We start from the raw sequence: 26635 nt of genomic DNA, 5'->3' as shown, positions 1-26635 counted from the left end.
TTTCCTCTTGCTATACCCAAATCATTATACTAAGATGTACTTCACTCACATCCTCATTTTCGTTCTTATTTCTTACTCCTATTCTCTTTCTGCTCTTTTTTAAAAAGACAAACACATTGTAGCTATTATTGACTGTTTTTTATATGTCTTAGCCCTCCCAACTACCTAGACCCTCTGAAGAAGCCTAGAGGCACATTCCTTATCCAAGCCATACCTGCTCATCCCTACATAACACTGAAGAGATGGAGACAACCTGGAAGATTTTGTTGCCTCTTGGCAGAAACGGCTGTAAGGAACTCGCACCTACTGACAATCTGCTTATTTGCTCATGTACTCATTCAAGCACCTGTTCCTATATGATTATATGCTTCCACACCCTTGTTCTTGCAATTACCAATTCTTTGTATTAGATATGCTGTATTACTAATAAATGTCTATGTACTTATGTATTCATCTAATACAATCTAGTACTTGGACATACTGGAATGTTTACTGGCTGATGTCTGTCCATTTCGTATCCTCTCCACATCCTCTCCACTTTTTTATTTTCCATATGTATATATTATATAATACAAAAAAGGCTTCCACACAGTTTCCATGTATCAAATTCACTCACAAAGAATTGGCCTGTGGGACTGAACGGGAAACCTCATGGTTGGAAAGCAAACTTAACCCACACGCCAATGTCTTGTGTAACCTTTTTATTTCTTTTCCTTCAGATAGTATAGTGTGCTTGGTTTGAGGTCCTATTTTGTTACTATTTCTAGCATATTTCATTATGACTGCCGCTGCAGTGGCAGAGGATAAGGAGGAGGGATTGTTTTATGGTTTAGAATTACTCTGTCAAATGTAAATGCTTATACACAAACATTGATTTCAATTAATCATGCATTATCTTGTACCTTCGAGATTCCGATAATATGATTGTTTCATCATCATCATCATCATCATCGTTATAATCATCATTATCATCATCATCACCATCATCATTTAACGTTCGCTTTCCCTGTTGGCATGGGTTAGACTGTTTGACTAGGGCTGGCAAGCTGGAAGGCTGCACCAGGCTCCAGTCTAATTTGGCCTGGTTTCTCCAGCTGGATGCCCTTCCTGATGCCAACCACTCCGAGAGTGTAGTGGGTGCCTTTTACGTGCCACCAGTATGGGTGCCAGTTATGAAACCCCAGCACCGGCCACAACTACGATCCCACTTGGCTTGACAGATCTTTTCAAGCACAGTATATTGCCAAGGAGCTCGGTCACTTGTCACTGCCTCAGTGAGGCCCAATGTTCAAAGAGTGCATTTTACAGGGCAGGATCTGGCCAGTTTCACCATTCAAGTAGAATATTAGGGCCTGATGTGGTCAGTTTAAATGCTAAATAGTTAAGGAATATTCCTGTTTAATATGGATTAAGCGAAGTACGTTCTCTTTTAACTTTGGAATTTATTTATGTGTATGTGCATGCGTGTGCATGCATATGTGTATGCGTATGTGTATGCGTATGTGTGTGTTTAGTAGTGACAGGGATTACATCTAACCCATGCTAGCATTGCGAAATGGATGTTAAAATGATGATATTGTAAATTTGCACTCTACAGATGAGGTCAGTAGACGGAGGATCGTTAATCTTATTAAACGACTAATCTCTGACATTTAGAAATTCAGTTAACTAAATGGGGGTGGACGGGGTGCTGGTGGTGGAGTATTATTACTCAACTAACATTGCTAGAATGTATTAGGTCGTTGTAACATGAATCGGGAGGGATTATGATGTTTCAGGCGAGAGCATGATTAAAATATTGTCCAAAAACAGGGTCTTCTCTGGAAAGTAGGAACACAATTCTTGAAGAGTGGTTTCTCTTTAAAAATGGAATGTAACGCATATTGCTGTGTAGTTAAGAAGCTTGCTTTGCAATCACATGGTTGCAGGTTCAGTCCCTCTGCACACCACTTTGGGTATCTTCTACTCTAGCCTTTGGGCCAACCACAGCCTTTCGAGTGGATTCTGTAGATAGAAATTGCATAGAAGCCCATCATATATATATATATATATATATATATGTGTGTGTGTCTGTGTGTGTGTGTGTGTGTGTATGTGTGTGTGTGTGTGTGTGTGTGTGTGTGTGTGTGTGTGTGTGTCTGTGTATGTGTGTGTTTGTGTGTGTGTGCAAATGCATGTGTATGTGTCTTTGTGCTCACCCCTCTCCATCACTTGGCATCCAGTGTTGGTTTGTTTACGTCCTGCAGGCTCCCATAATGACAGATAGAATATGTACCAGATATTAAAGAAAAAACAAAAAAGTATAAGTACCAAGAAGGGGTGGGGTGGGTCGATCTGTTCGACTAAAACCCTTGAAAGTGTTGCCCCAGCATGGCCACAGTCAAATGACTAAAATAAGTAAAACATGCCAGATAAAAGATTAGACCTTTCGTAATTTTTTTTTTAACTTGCACGTTGATAAAGATGTGTGTATGCGTGTGTATACTCTCTTTCTCTTTTACTTGTTTCAGTCATGTGACTGTGGCCATGCTGGAGCACTACCTTTAGTCGAGCAAATCAACCCCAGGACTTATTCTTTGTAAGCCCAATACTTATTCTATCGGTCTCTTTTGCCAAACCGCTAAGTTACGGGGACATAAACACACCAGCATTGGTTGTCAAGCAATGCTAGGGGGACAAACACAAACATACACGCACACATATATATACATATATACGACGGGCTTCTTTCAGTTTTCGTCCACCAAATCCACTCACACGGCTTTGGTCAGCCCGAGGCTATAGTAGAAGACACTTGCCCAAGGTACCACGCAGTGGGACTGAACCCGGAACCATGTGGTTGGTAAGCAAGCTACTTACCACTCCGCCACTCCTACACCTATATGTATATGTATGTATACGTGTGTGTGTGTATGTGTGTGTATTCATGGGCACGTGTATGTGTGCAGACATGTGTGTATGTATGTGTATATGTGTGTGTGTATGTATTCATGGGCACGTGTATGTGTGCATACATGTGTGTATGTATGTGTATATGTGTGTGTATGTGCAATGTATGTGTATGTATGCATGCATATGTGTATGTATGTGCATGTGTGTGTGTATTAATCATACATTCTTAATTAAACCTTTTCCAATTAGTAACTGTTGTATGTGTTCATAATAACACATCACAAGCACACATCTGTAATACATTACCTCTCATTGACTTACACAAGTTACATTAATTACACATGCTCACATAATTACTTAACCGCAATCAATTAATTATTAACATGTTGGACAAAAATGCGTAGCAGCATTTTCTTCTAGCTCTTTATGTTCTGAGTTCAAATCCTACCAAAGTTGGCTTTGTCTTTTTTTTTTTATCCCTTCAGGGTTGATCGAATGAAGTACAAGTCGAACACTGGGGTGGGGGTGGGGGGATTTGATGGAATCAACTCTCTGCTTCCCACCAAAATTGCTGGCCTAGTGCCAAAATTCCACCCACCCCCAGACCAAATTATTAATTCATTATTATTATTATTATTATTATTATTATTATTATTATTAACATCATTATTAATAAGGTGGCAAGCTGGCAGAATTGTTAGCACGCTGGATGAAATGCTTCGTGGTATTTCACCTGTTGCTTCATTCTGAGTTCAAGCTCTGCCGAGATCGACTTTGCCTTTCATCATTTCGAGGTCAATTAAATAAGTACCAGTTACACACTGGAGTCGATGTAATCAACTTACCCCTCCCTGCAAATTTTAGGCCTTGTGCCTATAATAGAAAGGATTATTATATTATTATTATTATTATTATCATCATTATCATTATTATTAAGATGGCAAGCTGGCAGAATCGTTAGCACACCGGGCAAAATGCTTTGTGGTTTTTGGTCTGTCACTGCATTCTGAGTTCAAATTCTACCAAGGTTGACTTTGCCTTTCATCTTTTCAGAGTCAATAAATTAAGAACCAGTGAAACACCAGGGTTGACGTAATCGACTAGACCCCTCCCCACAAATTTCAAGCCTTGTAGTAGAAAGGATTATTATTATTATTATTATTATTATTATACATATTTGTATATCCTTTAAGTTCATTTGTGTGAAAATGAAGTCAGAACTGCCACTTATGCAACTAAAACTAATAAATGCTCATGCAGAGAGAAATCAGAATGCCCATTGATGGACCTCTGTATGAGTATAAATCTTGTATATAAATGTACCGTACACGCAAGGGGAGGATTGTATGTTTACATTGGAGCAACAGCTGATTCATTCAAGAATCGTCATTGCAATCGTGTCGTCAGCTTCAAGAAAATCAACAAGAGGCATTCAACATCTTTGGCTAATTTTGTGTGGCAACTTAAGGAAGATAAAATTGAATATGATATTAATTGGTCCATAATAAGGCATGGACAATCATATAATGTCCTTTCCAGGAGATGCAGACTCTGCTCCGAGGAATCCCTATCTATTTGATAACATTCAGATCATTAATAGGATTTCCGAAAGACACTCAAGATGCTTAAATGCATGTGTGTGTATCAGCAAATTTGCATATTGATATGGATGTGATTACTCATACTTTAATTATCATAATCTTATAGAAGTGTAGTTAATGTCTGTGTCGTTGTTTAACCCTAGGTCAGTCCTGATCAGGCAGAATTACGATCAAAGGTATTCTAGTCACAACAGTCATGTTCGTTTGTTTCAGGAATAGTCTACCTTGGTTCACATTACCCATTGTATTCATTTTTTAAAGTAGCAAGGTGTATCTTGAAGGCAGTTTAGCTGCTACTATTTCTAGCAACTAAAGTAGCCTTGTGCAGGCTTTCTTGGTAAAGAATGAGATTCTTCTGGTTGTTTGTATCCAGGTCAGTCCCTGATCAGAGTAATGACATAACTTAAAAGCATTCCAGCCATGACTTCCTTGTCTTTTTGTATATCTAGGACTATGTATGGCCATCATTTTTTAAGATGATAACATGTAACTTTAGGAATGATTTCTAGCAAGTCAAACCAATATAAACAGCTGCCTCCCCTTGTTGTTATTGTAGCTGCTGCTACAACTAGTGATGATACTGATGATGATGATGATGATGAGAAGGGAGAGGAGGATTTAAATGTAATTTGACTGTTATTTCTAGCCATTCCTTTGTATGGTCATGGGTCTAGTTTCTGTCTGTCTGTCAGGCAGAAGTCGATCAATATCTCAGTGGATCAAACAGAGCTTTCAGTGGTGAACTTCTGACCTTAATCTCTCTCAATCCACCCTCGCAACCGTGTGTGTGTGTGGGGGGGGGGTGTCACTAGAGCAAAATAAACAAATAAATGAATTGATTTTTGGATGTATAGAGTGACTTTTATTATTATTATTATTATTATTATTATTATTATTATTACAATGACTTAGTCACAGAAGGAAGTGCAGTGCTTGTGGCCCCTCTTATGGATAAGCAGAGTGGATTTTTTGTAACAGGTTAGTCACTATAGGAATGGCAGCAGAAATACCTTTTGCTCTTTTATAGCGCATCCAAGTTCCTGGATTGGTAGAAGGAATTGAAGTTTTCCTCATACTAAAACTTCGTTTAACATCTGTCTTCCATGCTGGCATGGGTCGGATGGTTTGACTGGAGCTGGCAAACCAGAGATTTGCATCATGTTCTGTTGTCTGCTTTGGCACAGTGCCTGTGGCTGGGTGCTCCTCCTAATGCCAACCACTTTACAGAGTGTTAAAGGTAAAGACCCCCTTTGGTCATGAATGACCATGGGATTGCACCTAGAAAGTTGCCCTTCGAGTTACAAATCCAGGCAAGGTTGTTTATGGAAGACCAGCAGTCGCCCATGCATACCAGCCTCCCCTCTCCAAGCCACCGATGTTATCCAAGAGAAAGGCCAAGGCTGACAAAACTTGGCACCAGTGATGTTGCAACTCATTTCTACAGCTGAGTGAACTGGAGCAATGTGAAATAAAGTGTCTTGCTCAAGAACACAACACACAGCCTGGTCCAAGAATTGAACTCACTATCTCATGATTGTGAACCTGATGCCCTAACCACTGAACTATGCACTTTCACTACACACTTTACAGAGTGTATCAGGTGCTTTTTATGTGGCACCAGCACCAGCCGGGTTGCTAAGTAACTTGCATGACAAAGATGCCTTGGCTGGGAGAGGAAGTGGTACTGGTGGAAATAGCTTTGTGTTGGTTGAGCAGTTAAAGTATAATTGAGGAATAGAGATTTGTGTCTTACTATAGAGGAGATATTGGGCCGCTCCAGTAGGAAAAGACAGTATTCAACTGGTACTTATTTATTGACCCTGAAAGGATGAAAGCTTAAGTTGACCCCAGCAGAATTTGAACTCAGAACATAAAGACTGACGAAATTCCGCTAAGCATTTTGCCTGGCTGCTAATGATTCTGCTGGTTCACTACATTAATAATAATGATGATTTCATTTATTTGCCACAAGGGCAAAGGATGAGGGGAACAATACAATGACAGGCATAAAGTGTAGGGGTTTACATATAATGAAATGATTAAAAAAAAGTGAAAGAAAGGAAGAAAGAATACAGAGTATACAATGAAAAAGAAGGGACATATGCATAGCATAAAATTGGTAGGGAGGATGATAGAGATGTGGCCCTCCTGATACATGAAGGGTTCTAGGGATAATCTAGGAACCCCACTGTCCGAGATTTCCCTGAAACTCCAGGAGCAAGTGCCCTCTCCAATTCTTTCTCTCTGACTTACAGGTCTACACTTAGAGAGGTGCTCACTTGAGGACAGCACTTCCCACTCCACTCTCAATTTCCTTTTCGAGTGAAACTTGAAGTCAATGAGAGTGCTACCAAAAAGGAATGTATCTGTCTTAATAATAATAATAATAATAATGGTTTCAAATTATTATATTGGTCCTAGAAGTTGTCTGAAAGAATGAAAAGTAATTTTGACTTTGGTGAGATTTGAACTCACAATGCAGAAAACTGGAAGCTAATATTAAGGGGGTATGTCATCTGATGAATAATAATAGTATTACTACTACTGCTGCTGCTACTACTACTACTACTACTGCTGCTGCTGCTGCTACTACTACTACTACTACTACTACTACTACTACTACTACTACTACTATCACCAGCATTAGTGTTACCAAATTAATATTGCTGTCACCACCACTACCGTCAACATCATTGCCATGATCAACACCACCACCACATCATCACCATCACTGTCTTCACTACCACCACCACCACTATTGTCACTACACCACCATCACTCCCATTATCTCCACCTCCACCACCACCATTACCATGTTTTTGTCTTTTCCTCATTAATATAGAATTGGTGATCAGCTGTTGTATTAGTACTGCCTCTCCTCTCCCTACACCTTTCCTTTGACTATTCTTGTCCCTCCCCGCCCACCCCCACCACCACCACCTTCCTTTCTCTACGGCTGCCTCCCACTCTCATCTTTCTATCGTTTCCTCCCTCCCTCTTCTATCACAAATTCGTCCTCCCACCACTATTCTTCTCCCACACTACTCATCTCCATCCCCTTTTCTCCCCCCCACCGTCACTCTTACCCTCATCTTCACCTTCCCATCCATTCACCTAATTACCTGGGACCTGGTCAAGCCCCTTCTAAAACCCTCTTGCCTCTTCATTGCCATACCCCACACCTCCCCATACTTGTTACAGTCATGGATGATATCCTAAGGAATAGGATGACCAGTCTTGCATCAACACACACACACACACACACATACACGTACACACATTCACATATGCAGATGAGCATATACACATGCATATGTACATATGCATTATACATATATATACATACACACACACACACATATATATACCCATACACACATTTACACATTCACATACAATTACATGGAAGAGACATATTCGCCCTCCCCCCACACACGTCATTTACATTCATGTATATACAAGAGCCGACACACACACACACACACATAAACACACACACATACATTCATATATATACATCTCATTGACTTACATTTAAATACATGATGAGGATGTTAATGAAGATGATGTATTGATGATGATGATGGTGGTGGTGATGATGTTGCCAAGGATGAAGAAGATAATGATGATGAAGAGGCTAATGATGATGATGGTGTTGGTGGTGATGATGATGATGGTTATAATGTTTATGATGATGATAATGATGATAATGGTAACGGTAGTGGTGGTGATGATAGAATGATGATGATAGTGTTGGTGATGATGATGATGAATACTGCCGCTGCCCCAGCAGTGATGATGTGAAGACTGATGGGAACAAACGTTTGTGTCTGCATCCCTGCCTGTGTTTACGGCTATACTGGTGTAAACCAGTGTATCCAGTCATGAAAGAAACCATAACTTAGCAGTTCAACAAACAGAGTTCGATCAAAATAAGTACCAGACGCAGGAGTGGCTGTGTGGTAAGTAGCTTGCTAACCAACCACATGGTTCTGGGTTCAATCCCACTGTGTGGCATCTTGGGCAAGTGTCTTCTGCTATAGCCCCGGGCCGACCAATGCCTTGTGAGTGGATTTGGTAGACGGAAACTGAAAGAAGCCTGTCGTATATATGTATGTGTGTGTTTGTGTGTCTGTGTTTGTCCCCCTACATTGCTTGACAACCGATGCTGGTGTGTTTACGTCCATGTCACTTAGTGGTTCGGCAAAAGAGACCGATAGAATAAGTACTGGGCTTACAAAGAATAAGTCCTGGGGTCGATTTGCTTGACTAAAGGCGGTGCTCCAGCATGGCTGCAGTCAAATGACTGAAACAAGTAAAAGAGTTAAAAGAGTAAAGAGACTGATATAAGATCTGTTTTTTTTCACTTTTGCGACCACATCATATCAAGCTCAGTCCCACTGCACAGCACTTTGGGCAAATATCTTCCACTATAGCCCTGGGCTGACCAATCCCTCGTCTGTGAACTTAACAGAAAACTTGTAGAAGCGATCATATCAATCTATCTGTCTGTGTGTCAGTCTGTGTGATTGTGTGTGTTGGTATGGTTATATGGCACGAAGTTTGCTTTCCTTCCACATGGTCCCAGGTTCAGTCCAGCCACATAACAGGTTGGGCAGGAATTTTCTACTATAGCCTTGAGCCAACCAAACTTTGAGTGGATTTGGTAGATGGAAACTGAAAGAAGCCTATCATATATATGTAACATATTGTATGGGAAGAGTTTATGAAAAAAACAAAAGACGAAGACAGGTGGTGTACAAAACAAACAGATGTATTAGTATAACGCTCAGGAATAGAAAAAGTCTTTTACGTTTCAAGCCTACGCTTTTCTACAGAATAGGAGAGAAAAATGTGTGTAGTGGCTAACGATCTATCATGGCGTCTCTAACATACTGTATAATTATTACAACATATTGTATAATTATTAACAGTGCAAATTTTAGCCATTTCTCTGCAGACTGGAAAAAAGTAATGAACAACCTTAATTGGTTTTCAAACCTTTTTGGGTTCTCATCATTTTGACAGCCTCCAGAGAAACAATCAGCCAAACTGTTTATATACTCAACAAATGCAGCAGTTACTCTATGAAGGAGTCCCTAATTTGCATACTGTAAATGTTTAACACTCTATAAATACCAGTGACCTGTCAGTGGGGATCTTAATATACACAGTATCAAGGTATGATATAATATATATGTAACATAGGGGATAATTATGAACGGGGCAAATTTTAGCCATTTCTCAGCAGACTGAAGAAAATGATGAACAACCTTAATCAATTTTTGAACCTTATTGGGTTCTCATCAGAGGCATCCCCATCATTCTGACAGTCTCCAGTGGCTGAGTGCCTTTGAGGCAATGACCAAGACCTTTGGCATTATGTCGTGCTTGAGAAGAAAACCCATCAAGCTGAGCAAAAGCACCCATTACACACTCTTGGAGTGGTTGGCATTAGGAAGGTCATCCAGCCATGGAAAACCATGCCAAATCAAACTGGAGTTTGGTGCAGCCTACCATGCTTTCATGGGTTCCCATGACTCTCTCTCACCAATCAGTTCCACTACAATGAATTTGAATTGGGAGCTTGAATTATAACAAGTCTTTCATCAGCTGATTACACAACCATGGCCACCACCCCCAATGGATGCATTGCAGTTACTCTCTTGATAGAGCTTGGTGATCCTCACCATTGCTCTTCCAAAATTCTTCCTCTCAGCATCAATGTAAGAAGCACCGTTGACTCAGAGGAGCTCTTCTACTGCCTCTTCACAATCTGCCAAACTGTAGTGCCAATGACTTCGTTGTATCTCTGGCAGGGTAGTTGAATGGGTGCTGTGCTTTGTCAAAGGGCAACCCCTAATTATACAGGGCACAGTCATTCTGTAAGGTATTTTTAAATTACTCACATACCCCATGACTTTGCAGCTCAGCAAAAGAGATTGATAGAATGAGTACCCGGCTTTAAAATATTTGTCCTTGGGGGTTGATTTGTTCAACTAAAACTTTTCAATGTAATGCCCTAGTATGGCCACGGTTCAATGACAGAAACAACTGAAAAGCATACAATCATTTCTCTAGCACAGGGAGAAGAGGCTGGAGGAGCAGAGTGTATCAATTATATTAACCCCCAGTACATGACTGGTACCCGATTCTATCAATTCTCCCACCACCACCATGAAAACCACCTGGCCAGATGGATGAAAGGTTAAGTTGGCCTTACTAAGATTTGAACTCAGAATGGAAAAAGGGTGGTCTGGTAGTTGGGTTGGTGGTGGTGGTGGTGGTGTGGTGGTGGTAGCCATAGAGATTGGGGTGGTGTGATTAATGATATCAATAAGGTGATGATAGTGGTGGTGGTAGACACAGAGATTGGAGCAGTGTGATTAATAATATCCATGTGGTGTTAATAGTGATGAGGAATATGATGATAGTGGTGGTGTTGGTGGTGATGGTGATAACAGTGGTGGTGGTAACAATGGTAGTAGCAGTATTGGTGGTGTGAGTGAGTGGTGGTGTTTGTAGTGGTAGTGATGATGTTGGTATTAATGATGGTAATGGTGGTGGTGTTATTGGGAGCTGGAGGAGAGCTTGACCTCTCATTAGCAACACCAAATACTTCTGGCCAGGAAAGGTTTGTCCTTTCCTTCCAAATACCTCGAAGAATGCAGAAGACTAAGCAGGAGGCAGGGGTAGGTGAAGGGGCCCAAGAAGGGATGAAACTGCCCTTTTAATTGTGTGTGTGTGTGTGTGTGATATAATCCCCTTATTTGGTGCTGAGATGAGCCAAAAATGTTGGCAATATTTCCAACTTTGGCATATTGGAATCGGTTTTAGGGTTATGGCAAAAGAGCAGGAGAGAGATTATTTTGGTTCTTCTATGCCACCGTCATCATCATCATCATCATCATCATCTCTCTTTTTTTGCATTATTTATACCTACATGTGTGTGTGAGTGTGTGTATAATGTATGTGTTTGTGTGTGTGTGTGTGGTGTGTGTGTGTGCATATATATAAGGGATTGTGTATATGTATATGTGTGAGTATCATGTGTAGTATGTGCATGTATATATATATGGGTGTGCGTATGTATATATATGCATGCATATATATGTATGTGTTTGTGTGTATATATATATGTACATATATATATGTGTGTGTGTGTTTATAATTATGTGTGTGTCAGTATGCATGTATATACATATAAATTGATGAATATGCACGTGTGTACACATGTACATATATACAGGGAGGGGTGTATATGCAAATGCATATATACATATGTACATATATGTATATATATGTATATAAATATATATGTGTATATTTATATGTACATATATATATATATATATATACATATATGTATATATATGTATATATATATATACATATATGTATATATATGTATATATATATATACATATATGTTTGTGTATATTTATAGGCATGTGTTTGTATGTGCGTACATATATATTTATATATATACACATACACAAATTAATAGTTATGTATGTACACATGAGTGCACGTGTGTGTGTGTGTTTATACTTAGGTGTTGTATTTCTAGGATAAAATGTATGGTACCATTCACAGGATGGTGTCCGGTGGTAGTGTTAGTGGTGGTGGACACAGTGGTGGCAGCAGCTGTGTCGTTGGTGATGATTGTATTGTTAGTAGAGTTGGTGGCGAAGGTGGTGGTGGTGGTGGTGGTGGACAATGAGTGAAATATTAGATAATGAAAGCTGAGTAAAATTCCTTGTTAATATTGGGACAAAGCGTTTAACATGCTTTCATCAAATTGCAGTTGGAATGCATGCACATATATATATATATATGTATAAGCATGATATATGTGTGTGTGTGTGTGTGTGTGGTATGTATATATGTGTGTGTTTGTGTTGCGAGGATATATATATACCTCTTAAAGGAATATATATGTATGTAATTGGAGTTCCATAGATAAATTGATGTCTATCTTTCAATCTCTCCATTTTCTTTTCATATTTATATATATATAAATTATATATATATACACACACACACACACACACACATTCATATATATATATGTGTGTGTGTGTGTATAATATGTATATATGTATATGTATATATGTAAGTATATATGCATATATATATGTGTATATATGCATATATATACATATATATATGTATATATATGTATGTACGTTTATATGTATGTATGTACGTTTATATGTATGTATGTATATAAATATATGTATGTATATATATAGGTATTTATATACATATCTGTGTGTGTGTGTATATATATATATATATTTATATATATATATGCCTGTGTGTGCGTGCATGTATAAGCATGTAATAAAAATTTAAAGGATTCATTAAGTAACTGTTCTATATTACCATCAGAAGAATTTAAAAAGAAAATACAAACATCAAAGCCCACCAACCCTTCTCCTCCTCCTCTTCCATTTAGTCCCCTTTTTCGTAATCACCATCACCACAGTCATCACCATCACTGTCATCATCATTACCTACACGTTCATTTGGAAGGTCATATTAGGAGCTCCTTATTAATGATTCATCTAGCATTGTTGTTGTTGGTGGTGGTGTTGGTGAAGACAGGTAATGGGTATCCTGAAAGTTAGTTTATAAGTTCTCATATCTTATAAAGCTGCCGCCGTTCCTTCCTTTGCCACCTTCCAGTAAATTAGACTCCTCGGAACGAGAATGTTAGGGATTTTTAAGACAGTCCCCCCCCACTGATCACCCTTCCCCCATACTCTCCCGTAATAGCTGGCACACCCATTCCCCACCCTTGTCTTTCACCTTCCTTGCAAATTGAAACAACTGAAGGGATTAGCTAAATGAACTCTTGTTTTTTCTCTGTCTGTCTGTCCCTCTCTTTTGCACACACACACATAGATGTATGTATGTATATATGTATGTGTGTGTGAGTATCTTTCCTCCCCTCTTACAATCATTTCCCTCTCTTTCTTCATATTAAGGGTTTATGAATAAGGGAGAATTTTTTTTTTTTGTCCATCTCAAAAGACTTGATTTTACCAGTATGGAATATATCTATCTATTCATCTATCTATCTGTCCCTCCATCCATCCATCCATCTATCTAGTTAGCTATATTGATCGATCTATCAATCTATCTATCTATCCATCTAGCTATTTAGCTATCCAGCTATCCATCCATCTCTCTCTCTCTCTTTCTATCTATCTATCTATCTATCTGTCTGTCTGTATATCTATCTGTCTATATATATATATATATATATATTATATATATATATATATATATATACACACATACATTATATATATATATAATTTTGGATTCATTCCCTAATATTTATTATTATATATATATATATATAATGCATATATATATATATATATATAGACAGACAGATAGATAGCGGGAGAGAGAGAGAGATGGATGGATAGCTGGCTAGATAGCTGGCTAGATAGATTGATAGATAGATCAATAGCTAACTTGATATATATATATATACATTATATACATATTGGACCCCTGTCCAATGTTTGTTCAGCATTTGTAAAATCGCTGTATATTACTGGCATGATGTAGAAAACGTGGCAGGTTGGGCAACCCCATAGTTAGAAACAGCTGTAAGAGCTTAGCGTTTTTTCACTCATTTATTCTTATTCATTTGTTTATTTTTATTCATGTATTTATTTACATGTTTATTTGCTTATTTCATTTGTTTATTTGATTACTTATACATATGATTGTAATCAATTAATAAATAGATATAAATGAACGTCTACAGGCTGATGTCTGTCAATTATCCTCTGCATTTTCTTATTTGCCTGATACACACATATATATATATATATATATATATATATATATATATATATATATTATATATATATATAAGGTTAATCCAAACAAGAAAACACAAAAAAACACAACAATGCGAGGACGTGGAACAAATATAGTATTATTGGACGCTAAGGAAAGAAGGAGGGTTTAACGTTTCGAGCGGAGCTCTTCGTCGGAAACATAGGAGAAGGAAAGATCCAGAGAAGGGAAGACAGAGGAAATAAATCACCAGTAAGCAACAAGAATATCTCCGGTAATATCTCTTGTTGCTTACTTTGATTATAATCACCCCATGGATTTATATGGATAACACCATACAAAGTTCTGGTGCATCTAACTTAAGTACCATATTCATCTGAATCTAAATTTTGATGAACTTATATATATATATATATATAATTAATTAATAAGGGTGAGAGAATTAGATACTAATTTAATAGTATATTTATTCAACACCAAGTGGCCTAGTGCTACGAGAAACCTGGATTATTATAATATTTTATAACATATTACAATACTTTTACAAAACAAATATAAGAGAGTGGTCAATATATTGCTCACTCTAGCACCAGTTAATCCGAAAGGTTTCAACCACGAAGATACATGTTTCCCATGAAAGCCAGTACGACTGTTAGCTCACACGGACAGGGCAAGTAAAAAATAACAAAAATACAGATTATTTTGGGACAATTGTTTCGCTATTAATGAATTAAATGTAATATTACTTACAAAAAAATCCATTTGTAGCTCGTCAGCCAAGACTATCTGGATGAAATCCACTCAATCACACGCCAGATTTTACCATAACGATAAATACGCGTGTGGTTCAATTGATTACATCCGACGTTATAATTCAAATGCCCCAACCAACAGCGCGCCAAACTTTCACGGAAAACAAATACAGCATTTAGAAATAAATGCAGCATAATTATAATTAATTAATAAGGGTGAGAGAATTAGATACTATTTAATAGTATATTTATTCAACACCAAGTGGCCTAGTGCTACGAGAAACCTGGATTATTATAATATTTTATAACATATTACAATACTTTTACAAAACAAATATAAGAGAGTGGTCATATATTGCTCACTCTAGCACCAGTTAATCCAAAAGGTTTCAACCACGAAGATACATGTTTCCCATGAAGCCAGTACGACTGTTAGCTCACACGGACAGGGCAAGTAAAAAATAACAAAAATACAGATTATTTTGGGACAATTGTTTCGCTATTAATGAATTAATGTAATATTACTTACAAAAAAATCCATTTGTAGCTCGTCAGCCAAGACTATCTGGATGAAATCCACTCAATCACACGCCAGATTTTACCATAACGATAAATACGCGTGTGGTTCAATTGATTACATCCGACGTTATAATTCAAATGCCCCAACCAACAGCGCGCCAAACTTTCACGGAAAACAAATACAGCATTTAGAAATAAATGCAGCATAATTATAATTAATTAATAAGGGTGAGAGAATTAGATACTAATTTAATAGTATATTTATTCAACACCAAGTGGCCTAGTGCTACGAGAAACCTGGATTATTATAATATTTTATAACATATTACAAACTTTTACAAAACAAATATAAGAGAGTGGTCAATATATTGCTCACTCTAGCACCAGTTAATCAAAAGGTTTCAACCACGAAGATACATGTTTCCCATGAAGCCAGTACGACTGTTAGCTCACACGGACAGGGCAAGTCCGTGTGAGCTAACAGTCGTACTGGCTTTCATGGGAAACATGTATCTTCGTGGTTGAAACCTTTTGGATTAACTGGTGCTAGAGTGAGCAATATATTGACCACTCTCTTATATTTGTTTTGTAAAAGTATTGTAATATGTTATAAAATATTATAATAATCCAGGTTTCTCGTAGCACTAGGCCACTTGGTGTTGAATAAATATACTATTAAATTAGTATCTAATTCTCTCACCCTTATTAATTAATTATAATTATGCTGCATTTATTTCTAAATGCTGTATTTGTTTTCCGTGAAAGTTTGGCGCGCTGTGGTTGGGGCATTTGAATTATAACGTCGGATGTAATCAATTGAACCACACGCGTATTTATCGTTATGGTAAAATCTGGCGTGTGATTGAGTGGATTTCATCCAGATAGTCTTGGCTGACGAGCTACAAATGGATTTTTTTGTAAGTAATATTACATTTAATTCATTAATAGCGAAACAATTGTCCCAAAATAATCTGTATTTTTGTTATTTTTTACTTGCCCTGTCCGTGTGAGCTAACAGTCGTACTGGCTTTCATGGGAAACATGTATCTTCGTGGTTGAAACCTTTTGGATTAACTGGTGCTAGAGTGAGCAATATATTGACCACTCTCTTATATTTGTTTTGTTACATATATATATATATATATATATATAGAAGAAAAACGCAACAGAGGGCATCAAAACATTCAAACAAATAGATTATACAAAGGTGGACAAGAGAAACAAGAATTAGAAAGACAAGCAAAAAAGACGGGTCATTCGTGGCTTTCTTTCTTCAGTCAAGTACCAGAAGTCATGACTATTTCGGGCAGTTACACTTGAGATGGTTTGATCTGGCCACCCTGCCCAAAAAAAAAAGTCTAAGCCAAGAGCATTAGACCCCTTTGTAAAAAAGCTAGCGAATGTGTATGGCATGAAAGACAGAAACAAACAAACAAACAAAAAAAGAGTACTATATATATATATATATATTATATATATATATATATATATAGCAAATAAGAGAAAATGGAGAGGATATAGAACGACATACATCACCTTGTAGACATTCCAGTGTGTCTATTTATTCAAAAGTATTAGAAAGTATTAGAAGAGTACACCCACATGTAGTAACTATGTGCTACATACACATGTATTAATTACACGAAAGAGTATAAGATCAGTTCCTTACAGCTGTTTCTGCCAAGAGGCAACGAAATCCTCCATGCTATTCTCATCTTTTTCACTTGCGGTACATTATAATATTCTTTTCAAAATTCAGCAGCCCACCTGAACTGAAAAATGTAACTAAAACTATAAGGAAAAAAATTATACCCAGGTTCCACTGCGGCACACCTAGCATCGTCTCGTGTTGTGGCACACCTAGCATCGTCTCGTGTTGTGGCACACCTAGCATCGTCTCATGTTGTGGCACACCTAGCATCGTCTCGTGTTGTGGCACACCAGTTGCGGAGCACTGATGTAAATGGTTCCCCACCAGTCTTGTGTAAATGGCACCTGGAAAATCATGGTCATTGCTGTTGCCAGGGTCATGTAAAACGCACCTGTTATGCTCTTGGAGTGGTTGGCATTAGGAAGGGCATCCATTTGTAAAAATCATGCCAAACCTGACTGGAACCTGGTGCAGCTCTTCAGCTTACCAATTCCAGTCAAACTGCCTGACCCATGCCAGCATGGAAAGTGGATGTTAAATGATAATTGTATGACAGGCTTCTTTCAGTTTCCATCTACCAAATCCATTCATAAGAGGTTGGTTGGCCCAGGGCTATACTAGAAGATGCTTACCCAAAGCTATATGATCAAGGCTTGACCTACAGCCAAACAACAACAACCACCAAACCAATGCTGGCCAACTGGGGTTAGATCTATGTCTTAGTTTCTTCTGTGCGTCTCAAGAATGATTCCACTGAACTCTTCCCAGAACTTATGTAATCTTCTCTGAACCACTCACCATCTTTCCATGCCCTCCCATCCAGAATCCCTGTATTTACTATTGCAGTCATCATTATCATCATCATCATCGTCGTTGTTGTTATCATTATTATTATAATCCTCATTATTATTATATAGAACTATAATTAAGTAAACGAACCTGAAGTGCTTTCCTTGCATTTACCATTTCTTGCTAACTAGGAACCAAAGAACCAAAGAAGAAAAATTTTTTTAAATCAGCTCATGGTGGGAGGAGGGTTGTGGTGGTGGTTCTAATCTTTAGTTCTTCTGTGTTAGTCAATGCTGTTGTCCCCTACCCACCTACCCTGCCATGCTCCAGGACCCATATTTCAACACCCCCTCCTCACTGCATGCCACCCCACCCCCCACTCATTGCTGATCAGGAAAAGTCCCTTCATCACTGAACGTAGAATAAAATCATTACTCGCAGAATTTCTTTAGGGCCATGTATGTGTGTGCGTATATGCATGTATACATGTGTGTGTATGTGTGCACACACATTAGCATTGTGTATGTGAGCTCTGTATATATTATATCTGTATGTAATATCTGTGTGTGTATCTCGATTGTGTTTATATATATGTGTGTGTGTGTGTGTGTGTGTTTGTGGTGTATGTATGTATGGGTGGTTGTAGGGAAATCATTGTAGGGGGGTAGGATTAGGGTTGGAATGTACCAGGCCAAATGTGCAAGTTGCAAAATATATTCAACACGCACACACACACACACACACACACACACACATACATATATAGTATTTAGTTAGATATGGGTAGACACATTTTTCAGTGTGTGTTTTTGTCATCAAAATCAAGGCCATGCTGGAACACTGCTTTCTCTGTGTGTGTGTGTGTGTGTGTGTGCATATATATATACACACACACACACACATGCACTCATGTAGTTATTAATAAAATACACACAGACTATAGTTTTAGTGGTCTATTTCAGTTATTTTGCCACAGATATTACACACACACATATACACCTCTTTCCCCCCACACATATACACCCTTCCCCCCATATATATATATATACATACACATACACACTCTCACATACATAATCTTTCTACAATTCACATGCATTTATGCACTTATGATTATCTGTGCGAGTGAGTGTGTGTGAGCATTATATATACATACACACACACACACATATATATATATATGTGTGTGTGTGCATGTATGTATAATGCTCACACTGTTATATATTGTACGTATATGAATCTGGGTGTGCAATTAAGTGTATATTTTTTTGTAGAAGATCATCCATGAAAATTGCCCCTGGGTTTTACAAGAAACAAAACAAACCAAAATCAAAGACTCTGAGGGCAAAAAAACATAAGAAAAACTCCCTTGTAAGGGACGAGAGAAAGGGAGTAAGGGTGGGAAGAAAAGCAACGGAGAGAAGGAGAGCAAGAGGGAAGAGAGTAAGGGGAAGGAAAGGAAAGGAGAGATAGAGAGCAAGGAAGGGGAAGGAGAGGCAAGGGATAATGAGAGAGTAAGGGAACAAGGAGAACAAAGAAGGGAGAGCTAGGCTAGGGAATAATGAAGGTGGAACTTGGGAAGGAATTCAAAGAAGGGGGGGAACTATAGGGGTGGGGGTGGGAGGACCAGGGAAGGGATCGGGTGGGGGGAATGGAGGTGGGAAAGGATGAAGAGGGCAAGCAATGAGGTGTGAATAATTTTGCTCTAATGAAATCCTGTGTTTCATCGGCCCACCACCACCACCACCACCACCACCACCACCATCCCCTTCGAATGATTTGCCTGACCCAAGATTGCAGAAAAATGGACTGATTAGATCTTTCCAGAACATTATTCTATTCTACTTAGCACCACCACAATTACTACTACTACTACTACTACTTTTACTTGTTGTATCATCACTACTACTACTACAACCATAACCACCACAAACGCCAACAGCAGCAGCACCACCATCACCACTACCTTCACAACCCCACCACCCACTACCATTACAAATACAACTATAACCACCACCACCTTGACTACTACAACTACTACTGCTACTACTACCACCCCCACCACCACTATTACTACTACTACTACTACTACTACTACTACTACTACTACATATACCTCTACTTCTGCTGCTGCTAGGGAGCACCTGTGTACTCTTTCAGTCTGCATGAAATAGCAACCAAATGTTCCTCATTGCACACAATCATCCTAAAGAAAAGCAAAAGAACATGTTGGGTAGTGTAACCCAAGATACATTATTCCTGATGTAAAAATACAAAATGATGGTATGGTCATTGACTGGATTGTCTTTGTCCATAGAGCTGCTCAACCTTTGGTCTGACCTAGGGCCAAACATTTAATTGCTGGTATTAATGGTGTTCTGGCTATTCATCATCATCATCATCGTTTAACATCCGCTTTCCATGCTAGCATGGGTTGGGCGGTTCAACTGGGGTCTGGGAAGCCAGGAGGCTGCACCAGGCCCAGTCTGATCTGGCAGTGTTTCTACAGCTGGATTCCCTTCCTAACGCCAACCACTCCGTGAGTGTAGGTGGTACTTTTTATGTGCCAGGGTAGGCTGGCAACGGCTACAATCGGTTGGTGCTTTTTACGTGCCACGGCAACTGTAGGGGGAGGCTGTCCTCTCCACCAGTACATAACTGTGGGTGTTGCTGGATGAGGTTATTCCACACTTTCCACTCCAAAATGCTGACCTTAGCGTGCTTGAGGTCAAAGCACTGTGACTTCAGGTTGTTTTTCCCATGTCTTCTGTGGTGCACTGCACTGGATTCTCCAGTGCAAGGGTCACTGCCACCACAGATGTTGGTGTTGTAGTCTTCCGTTGCTCATCTTGTAGATGTGGTCAAACCATTGTAGCCTGTGCTGCTAGACTTGGTCTTCAATGGTCAGCTGCTGCTGCTGCTTGGCATTGTTCTCAGATGTTGTTGTTTGAGATCTGGTCACATTTATTTCTTAGGACATTCTTACTACATATCTGTGGTATCAGAACCATGACCTCTCAATTCAGAGAAACAGCAGCTCCATCTGGAGTGTCTCTCTGGTCTCCAAACTACACACTTTGAGCAGTGTCACTCCTGAGACCTTTTTGAGGAATCACTGGACAGGTTTTATGAGCAAAACCAACTTGTAGGAGACCTAAGGCTAGACCACAAGCAAGATGGTTGGATACCATCCATGAACTCAGCTTGTCTCACTTGGTGATTCAGCTGGATCAGTTTGGAGATGGGTACTTCTCATAGGGCCTGACGGAAGGCATGCTTGAAGACACTCCCCCCCCAACCCTCCACACAATCCTCTTGAGTATAGGTGGGCGAAGAAGATGAGATGAGATGAGACCAGAAATACCAAGATACCAGTGCCACTACCATCATTTTACCATCATAACCATTAACCACATCACTTTGCCCTCAATTCTCTTAACACCACCACCACCAACAACAACAACAATACCAATATGCTATCATTGTCACCACCAACACCACTACCATCACAAGGCCTTTCATCCTTTCGGGGTCGATAAATTAAGTACCAGTGAAAGGCAAAGTCAATCTCGGCAGAATTTGAACTCAGAACGTAACAATTCTGCCAGCTCACCACCTTAATAATAATGATGATGATGATGATTTTAAATTTTGGCACAAGGCCAGCGGGGCGGGGGGGGTTAAATCGATTACATCGACACCCCCCACCCGTACTTATTTTATCAACTCCAACAGGATGAAGGGCAAAGTCGTCCCCGGTGTAATTTGAACTCATAATGTAAAGACTGTGCTAACGATTTTACCAGAATATTAACACCACCTTCATGCGAGCCCCCCCCCATCGAGAACACCAACACAAAACTCCATCAACCAGCCATGACCACCACCACCACCACACCATCAACAATAACAACACCATCTTTAACACATCCCCAACAACACTGTCATCATCATCATCACCCCCATCACTACAGCCCCTGCCACCACCACCACCACCAAATAGTACATAGGCACTACACCTCTGTATTCCTCCTCCATCAACCCCAACCCACCTCCACCTGCTGCCATCTTTATCTCACCTTCAACCAAGGGTCACATTGATGATTACTGCCTGTCATTAACTTCAGAACTCCCCATCACCACCACCCTCTGACCAACACCTCTCCCCCATCCCCACTTCTCATATCTCCTTTCCTCCACCCACATTCGCCCCCCCCCACGCCTCAGCACACACACTTCTGCATTGTCTCATACACCACCACCAACATCATTTGGACAGTACCTCCACCTCTCTCCTGCACCTCCTCCTCCTCTGCCTACTGTTTTTATGTATTGTTGATTATCAGATCTGTGTCTGAAGGAGTGGTGGTGGTGGTGGTGGGGCTAACAGGAGAGGGAGGGAGGGAGTGGTGGTGATAGGAGGGGAAGTGTTATGGAAGCAGAGAGACAGAGACAATGGTAAGGGAGTAGAGAGAGAGGGGGTGACTAAGAGATGGTGATAGGAACAGAATGACAGAGAGAGAGAGAGAGAGAGAGAGAAAGCGAGAGAGGGGTGACTAAGAGATAGTGATAGGAATAGAAAGACAGAGAGAGAGAGAGAGAAAGACAAACAGACCCTTGCAGTGCACACATAGTGCATACCTACATAAACTAATGCACATACTCATCTGTATCTACAAGCACACACACACACATAGAACATGCCTACAAACACATGAATACACAGAACATTCCTACACACACACACACTCACACAGCATAGCTGCACACACACACATTCATACAGTATACCTACAAATACACATGCACAATGCAGTTGTGTAGTTAAAAAGCTTGCTTTGCAACTATGTAGCTTCATGTTCAATCCCACTACAGCACCGGGTGGGGGGTAGAGGGGCAAGGATCTTCTGCTATAACCCTGGGCAAACCTTGTGAGTGAATTTGCTATACAGATACTGTATGGAAGCACATTGTATGTATAATGTACATATATATGTGACCATGTGTGTACCGTTGGCGATTTTTTTTCCTCTGTCTTCCCTTCTCTGGATCTTTCCTTCTCCTATGTTTCTGACGAAGAGCTCCGCTTGAAACGTTAAACCCTCCTTCTTTCCTGAGCGTCCAATAATACTATATTTGTTCCACGTCCTCACGTTGTTGTGTTTTTTTGTGTTTTCTTGTTTGGATTAACTATATACTGCAGTGGTTGGTTTTAGAAAGGGAATCCAGCTGTGGAAATTATGCCAAACCAGACTGGAACTTGGTGCAGCTCTCCAGCTTACCATTTCCAGTGGAACCATCTAACCCATGCCAGCATAGAAAGCAGATGCTGAATGATGATGTATATATATATATATATGCAGATGGGGCTGTGTGGTAAGAAGCTTGCTTCTCAACCACATGGTCCTGGGTTCAGTCCCACTGTGTGGCACCTTGGGCAATTGTATTCCACTATATTCTCAGGCCAGCCAAACCCTCATGAGTGGATTGGATAGATGGAAACTGAAAGAAGGCTGTTGTATGTATATATTTGTGTGTGTATGTGTGTCTCTGTTTGTCTCCCCACCATTGCTTGACAACTGATGTTGGTGTGTTTGCATTGCCATAACTTAGTGGTTTGACAAAAGACACCGATAGAAAAAGTACCAGGCTTGAAAAAAAACATGTACTGGCATTGATTCATTTGACAAGTTCTTCAAGGCAGTGCCCCATCATGGCCACAGTCCAATGACTGAAACAAATAAAAGACAACTTTAAAAGATATATGAAACAAGGCAGTCAAAAATACATTAACAAAATAAAATAAAATGACTAAACCTTTTCTTTTTTTCTTCTCTTTATCACAGTTTACAAATCTCCCAATTTCGAGGCCCTTGGTTTTGACCTCATCAAAAAGAAAATGATTCTCATGGGTTACCCTAATGCTATTGAGGACTTTGAGTACGACCACACCTTCCCAATAAGGTAAGTTCTCAATACACTCCCTCAGTGTTTTTCTTTATATATATCTGTAATGTTTTGGTTTGGTTTCTATTTTCACTTCTTCCATGTGTTCATAGGCTGTTGTCTTATCCAGGAGATATTTGTCTCACTTCAACAGAAAAAAAAATGACAGGAAGTTAGGCTAAAATATTAGTCTTATAGGAAAGGATTAACTTTGCTCCTTAACTATTTATTGTCTTATCCAGTGGCAGAAGAGATATTTGTTTTGCTTCACTGGAAAAATAACAGTAAGTGGGGCTAAATGCTGATCTTATAGGAAAGGATTAACTGTACTACTTAGATATGTATGAGAGACTGTTGTTTTTCCAGGGGCAAGAGGAGATATGTCTCACTTCAACAGAAAAACAACAAGAAGTTAGACTAAAGTACTAGTCTTGTAGGAAAGGATTAACTTCACTCCTTAAACATGTATGACAGACTGTTATCTTATCCAGGGGCAAGAGGAGATATTTGTCTCGCTTCAGTGGAAAAATAACAGGAAGTTGGGTTAGAATAGTAGTCTTGTATGAAAGGACTAACTTCACTCTTTAGACATATGATAGACTGTTATCTTATCCAGGGGCACAAGTAGGTAACTGTCACTCTTCAGTGTAAAACTAGAGGGACTGAGGTTGAATGCTGGTCCTTAAAGATTGGTCTAACTTCTCTTATTCAACATAGAATTGTCACTTTAAAACCCAATGGGGGGGGGGCTTCTTTGTTAGAGGCAGGGACCCCCTCATTTGCAGGCAAAATTTTATCTTCATTCAAATGTTAAGCTTCTTACTCATATTTTTTGTCTTCTGTCTCTTACTAATATCATCCATTAGACTGCGGCCATGCTGGGGCACCACCTGGAAGAATCTTTTAGTCAAAGGAATCAGCCCCAGTACTTATTTTTTTAAAACCTGGTACTTATTCTGTTGGTCTCTTTTGCTGAGCTGCTAAGTTACAGGGACGTAAACACACCAACACCGGTTGTCTGTCAGTTGTGGGGACAAACGCCGATACAAAGACACACACATACAAGGGGCTTCTTTTAGTTTCCGTCTACCAAATCCACTCACACGGCTTTGGTCGGCCCAAAACAAGAGCTGTTGACACTTGTTTAATGTGCCATGTAGTGGGACTAAACCTAAAGCTTCTTACCACACAGCCATGCCCCTGCCTATAAGTCAATGTCCCCATACTGGGAATCGAACCTGGGCTGCCTGGGTAGAAAAATAAAAATTTAAAAAATTTAAAAAAAACAGGTTGAATCCTTCAGCTTCAGATAAAAACTCAAAAACTACTTGAATATAAATTGGTTTCAACATCCCGTACAGAGTCTTTAAAGTATTGTAATTACTTAGTTAATTACTCTATTTCTATAATTAATGTTAGTTAGTGAAATTGCAAGCATACCTATGAATTTGTAAAATAAAAGATTTGTTAATTTTTCTGGTGCAGTTGCACTGCAAGTTCTCATGCACTTGCTATTCATCCCTAGAATTTAAATGGTTCTTTACCTCCTGCTTTAAACAGTCTCGTGATTTGCAAGAAATAGCAGTTAAAATCTTCCTCAAATAAATAGAAACATTATTATTTCTAAATCTGCAAATCATGCTGGTATGTTGGTATTCCATAAATAACCTTTTATGGACTTGTGTCTCAGAAGGGAACTTTCTAATTGCAGCCCCTTTGTCATTCATGACCAAAGGAAGTCTTTACCCTGTTCATCATCGTTTAGCGTCTGCTTTCCATGCTAGCATGGGTTGGACGGTTCAACTGGGGTCTGGGAAGCCAGAAGGCTGCACTAGGCCCAGTCTGATCTGGCAATGTTTCTACGGCTGGATGCCCTTCCTAACGCCAACCACTCCGTGAGTGTAGTGGGTGCTTTTTACGTGCCAGACGGGGCTGGCAAACGGCCACAGTCGGATGTTGCTTTTTACATGCCACCAGCACGGGGGCCAGGCGAGGCTGGCAATGGCCACAATCAGATGGCCGTTGCCAGCCTCGCCTGGCCCTTGTGCCGGTGTCACGTAAAAAGCACCATCTGACTGTGGCCGTTTATTGTTTATATTTTAAATTACATATGTATGGGGACACCAAAATTTCTTTTTAAGTGTTTAGGGCCTCCATGGCTCTTAATCTGGCCCTCTGTGTGTGTTTTATGCTTATAATATATTTCTGATGTTTCACTAAACCATTTGTTTGATGGTATTGCAGAGGATTGTGGTTCGATACACTCTATGGGAACCTGTTGAAAGTGGACAGTTTCGGTTACATCCTTGTCTGTGTTCATGGATTCAGTTTCCTCAGTGGGTAAGTACAACATTTACTTCATACACATGCACCCTGAGCTGTTTCCCTTTACTCGTTTCAATCATTGGACTGTGACCATGCTGGGGCACAGCCTTGACTCTATATGCCCCTCCGCCCCCCCTGCAAACAACAAACAAAGCAACAGGAATTATGTTTGTGGGTGGGGGTGGGGGGTTAAATTGATTACGTAAACCCCAGTGTGCAGCTGGTGCTTATTTGATTGCCCCCAAAATGATGAAAGGTAAAGTTGACCTCGGTGGAATTTGAACTCAGATCGTAAAGATGGACGAAATGCAGCTAAGCATTCTGTCCACCGTGCA

General features: G+C 39.5%; 1 protein-coding gene across 2 annotated transcripts in view; it reads left to right on the top strand.

The window, feature by feature from the left end:
* The window catches only part of LOC115223288 (cytosolic purine 5'-nucleotidase), a 243065-nt gene that overhangs the window by 72619 nt on the left and 143811 nt on the right, over positions 1 to 26635 (top strand). For both annotated transcript variants that reach the window (XM_036512160.1, XM_029793796.2), the window contains exons 4-5: positions 23876 to 23993; positions 26220 to 26315. In XM_036512160.1, the coding sequence (XP_036368053.1) occupies positions 23876 to 23993; positions 26220 to 26315 (214 nt within the window). The remainder of the gene's footprint in view (positions 1 to 23875; positions 23994 to 26219; positions 26316 to 26635) is intronic.

This window comes from Octopus sinensis, linkage group LG22 (genome assembly GCF_006345805.1).
Source record: "Octopus sinensis linkage group LG22, ASM634580v1, whole genome shotgun sequence".
NCBI classification, from domain to species: domain Eukaryota; kingdom Metazoa; phylum Mollusca; class Cephalopoda; order Octopoda; family Octopodidae; genus Octopus; species Octopus sinensis.
Note: the sequence above shows the minus strand (reverse complement) of the source record. Positions and strands in the feature narration are given on the sequence as shown.